This window comes from Bison bison, unplaced genomic scaffold (genome assembly GCF_000754665.1).
Source record: "Bison bison bison isolate TAMUID 2011002044 unplaced genomic scaffold, Bison_UMD1.0 scf7180017864341, whole genome shotgun sequence".
Taxonomy (NCBI): domain Eukaryota; kingdom Metazoa; phylum Chordata; class Mammalia; order Artiodactyla; family Bovidae; genus Bison; species Bison bison.
Genome location: NW_011494913.1, coordinates 6,197,506 through 6,201,458, shown reverse-complemented (window position 1 = coordinate 6,201,458; position 3,953 = coordinate 6,197,506). Strand labels below are relative to the sequence as shown.

Here is a 3,953-nt window from a genome sequence, read left to right as displayed (position 1 = left end):
TGGCCCAAGCTCGCCAGGGCTGCAGCATCTTCAGCGGTCAGGGCTGGGCAGCAGGTTGGGTGCCACTGGGTGCAGTCTCTGCAGAGGCCTGGGGGCGGGCATTTGGTAGCAGGTGACCATGAGAGCTGCTGAGGTTTGAAGGGTGTAGCCGGCCAGGTGTGCCCCAGTGGCAGTGACTGTGTCAGCCACGCTGCCTGGGCGTGGGGACCCACCCTCTGCCCCACAGGTCTGTTACCGCCGGCGTGGCCACAACGAGATGGACGAGCCCATGTTCACGCAGCCTCTCATGTACAAGCAGATCCACAGACAGGTGCCCGTGCTGAAGAAGTACGCGGACAAGCTCATCGCTGAGGGCACGGTCACCCTGCAGGAGTTTGAGGTGGGCCCCGTCAGCACCTTGCTGGAGCCGAGACTCTGAGGGGCTGCTGATGTTACCAGCCCAGGGCTGGGGGCTGGCGATAGCCCCAGTTATCCAGGGGGACAGAGGACCAAAGACACTTGGTGGGATTCAGTCAGTGTGGCGATGCATGGAAGCCCACCCAAGGCAGGAGTCCAGGAAGGCTTCCTGTGGGAGGCGGCCCTGAGCCGGGTTGTCCCCAGTGTTCTCTGTGGATATGCTGGCCCTCCCTCTTTCAGGCGCTCTGAGAGCAAAGACCGTGAGTCTTTCCTGGGCTCCCACAAGTCCTTGCTGACTGCGATCCCATGGACTCTTTCCAGGATCCCCTGAACTCTGGAACTTTAAACTCTGGCCATAAGGTCCCTCTTGGGCTTCCTGGTAGCTCAGTTGGTAAAGGATCTGCCTGCAATGCAGGAGACTCGGGTTCGATTCCTGGGTTGGGAAGATCCCCTGGAGAAGGGAATGGCAACCCACTCCAGTATTCTTGCCTGGAGAATCCCATGAACAGAGGAATCTGGCGGACTACTGTCCATGGGGTCACAAGAGTCGGACATGACTTATTGACTAAATCAAATCAATCAAGGTCCCTCTGGGTTAGGGGAAGACCATTCCTCTAGAACATGGTCAGAAGGACCAATCCCTCAGCCTGTGACTGCCCAGGGCATCATTGCCTCAATCCAGGCCTTCACTCTTATTTCAGGAAGAAATCGCCAAGTATGATCGGATCTGTGAGGAGGCGTATGGCAAATCCAAGGATAAAAAAATCCTGCATATAAAGCACTGGCTTGACTCTCCCTGGCCTGGTGAGTGAGCGGCGTGTGGCTGAGAGCCCCCTGGGGCTGTGGGAGAGGCAGGCCTAGGGAGATGGGCTGGTCAGGGGAACTGAGGCCCCACCGCCTCCCAAAAGTCACAGAGTCTCTGCCCTCTCAGGCTTCTTCAACATGGATGGGGAGCCCAAGAGCATGACGTGCCCAGCCACAGGTGTTCCTGAGGACACGCTGACCCACATTGGTGAAGTGGCCAGCTCTGTGCCCCTGGAGGACTTTAAGATCCACGTGGGTGAGGTTTCTGTCTGGCATGGGCCACTGTCTCAGACATCAGGCCCCAAGGAAGTGGTGTCAGGAGTCAGGGAGGCCCAGCCTCATCCCTGCTTGGCTGTGGGCAGACCAGCTGAGCTCTCTGTGCTTCCCTCATGCCCGTGAGGGATCTGTGATAATAACCCTTCAGGTGAACAGATGTGGGTGCCACGCTCCCCAGTGAGTGCCGCTCACAGGCCTCCACGGACACCTTGGGCTTCCCCAGTGCCTTTGTTAGGGGTACCCCTGGGTCAGACAGGAGGAGAGTAGGGGAAAAAAAGGCTTCCCGTGGAGGGGGCAGTTGGGTCTAGAATTCCGGGGGGCAAGTGTGCCAAACTGGACAGATGATAGAGGGTGACCCTGGTCTAGTAGCTGGCCACTGGCTGTGCTTCTTGGCTGTAGCTGTTGTGGCCTCCACTCAGGCAGCCTGAAGAGCCCCTTTGGTGGTAGTGGGGCCCCCGTGCACCCTCTGAGCAGGCTGTGGGTGTTCCAAGAGGATTCCACCACTTCTGGGGCAAGCCCAGGTGTCCTGGGGCACCGGCTCTGTGTGCAGTCACGGCAGGTCTGTGTGGGTGTGGGGCCAACGGCAGGCCAGCCTGGGCCAGGAGCCTGGGCTCAGATCCAAGCACCTTCTGTATGAGGGAGAGTGAGTGACTTTCCTCTTCTGAGCCTGTCTTCTCATCTGAAAGGCAGTGAAAGTCGGTACCTGCGTTTCATTGGAGAAATGTGCCCTGCTCAGCGTGTGTGGCACGCGCGCGTGGCTGACGCTCACCTAGTGGCACCTCCTCCTTCCCGCGGGGACAGAGGCAGTGGGGACATACGCGCGGGCCAGCCTAGTGCATTGGCTGGAGTGGTGGGGCTGGAGGAGGGTCCCCTGCGCCCTGCCAGGCCCCTGGCTTGTGTGTGGGGGGGTACACAGTGAATATGCATACACCTGGTGCGGGGCCTGGGGACCATAGCTGTCCCAGGCGAGGTGGCCAAGCTCCTGCGCCCCTCAGGCTGGCCCTTCCCTCCCCCAGGCCTCTCTCGAATCCTGCGGGGCCGTGCAGACATGACCAGGAAGGGGACGGTGGACTGGGCGCTGGCAGAGTACATGGCCTTCGGCTCCCTGCTCAAGGAGGGCATCCACGTGCGGCTCAGTGGGCAGGACGTGGAGAGGGGCACGTTCAGGTGAGGCTAGGGGGCGGAGGAGCCCAAGCCCCGTGGGCATTAGCCTTGCCGCTGGGGAGAGCTGAGAGTTCGGCTGTGCTGGGGGTCTCTCAGTTGGCCCAGGGACTTTGGATGATCATTTCAATGAGGGCTAAGAGGAAAGCTTCTTAGAACTGATTTTTTTTTTTTTTTCAATCCCTGGCTGAGTGTTATGGTCTGGAGGAAAAACAGAAACCACCGGCCACCGTGCAGGAAAGACCCACTTTTGTTTTCCCGACACCCACTGGCAGGACAGCTGCCTCCACACGGCTCCAGTAACTTGTGGCAAATCAAGGACAGGTCCAGGGCCACTGGAAATTGGCACACATTGATCTATACATACTCCGTTAAATTCACTGGTGTCCTAATCACTGTTTCCTCATCAGCCTCCCAAGCTTGAAGGCTGGATATGTTTCAGGAATGACAGGTTAATAACTTGGCAATTCGAGTGATTGTTAACTCCAGTGTCCACAGATTGATTTGCTCATTGTGTGTTTTGCTGAACTTCCTCAAAGGATTTTCCTTGTTGGACCAGGTGCTACAATGAGCTGCATCCGTGCCTCACTGAGGAGACGCACATGGTATTTCTAGGCTCTGCCCTCATGCTCCACCATTCAAAACTAAGGAAGGAAAATTTCAGAGTCAGAAGGGATTAAAACAGTTGATTGGCTGTTTGAGCCCTTTGAATAGATCTGGAACACCTATGGTTCAGCAAATGGAGAACAGCTCAAAGAAATACTTATCAGATAGCCAGGCCATCTGAAAGCTCCTGGCCTCCTCTCTGCCCCATGGGGCCAGCATGCAGAGCTGACTGCTCTGCGTAAGCTCTTGATTGATGTCAAGTCTTCTGGTCATCAATGGTCCTCAAGATCTTTGTTTCCCTTTGAACTACTGTCAAGCCCACTCCCCACTGCCGTCTTTCTTGTTTGCAGTTTAGAGTTCAGATGAGGACTTTACACTTGTTGGCTGTCCCCATCACATTCCCTCTGTTTGAGACCCCGGATGTTTGGGATCTCAACTCAGTCTCTGCCATGTTAGTGAGTCCTGGAGATGTGGCTTCCAGAATTCAGTAGACTGTCCGTGCCTCCCTTGTCCCTCATCACCGCTGGCCCTGTTCAGCCAGGGCTCAGGGGACCACTCCGCGGCACCCTGTGTTGCACGTCAGTCCTCGTGAGGCTTGGCGTTCAGCCAGGGGCCCCTCCTTATGTGCTGCAGTTCCTGTCTCCTGTGATCCTGGGAGCTAGCAGGGTGGGCAGGGGGACAATGCCCCTGGAGTATGGCTTCCTAGGGCC

At 57.2% G+C, this 3,953-nt stretch overlaps 1 protein-coding gene across 2 annotated transcripts in view; it reads left to right on the top strand.

The window, feature by feature from the left end:
- OGDHL (oxoglutarate dehydrogenase-like) overlaps nucleotides 1-3,953 on the top strand; it is a 24,110-nt gene that overhangs the window by 14,202 nt on the left and 5,955 nt on the right. For both annotated transcript variants that reach the window (XM_010854448.1, XM_010854447.1), the window contains 4 exons: nucleotides 227-379; nucleotides 1,098-1,200; nucleotides 1,328-1,456; nucleotides 2,493-2,643. In XM_010854448.1, coding sequence (XP_010852750.1) covers nucleotides 227-379; nucleotides 1,098-1,200; nucleotides 1,328-1,456; nucleotides 2,493-2,643 — 536 coding nt within the window. The remainder of the gene's footprint in view (nucleotides 1-226; nucleotides 380-1,097; nucleotides 1,201-1,327; nucleotides 1,457-2,492; nucleotides 2,644-3,953) is intronic.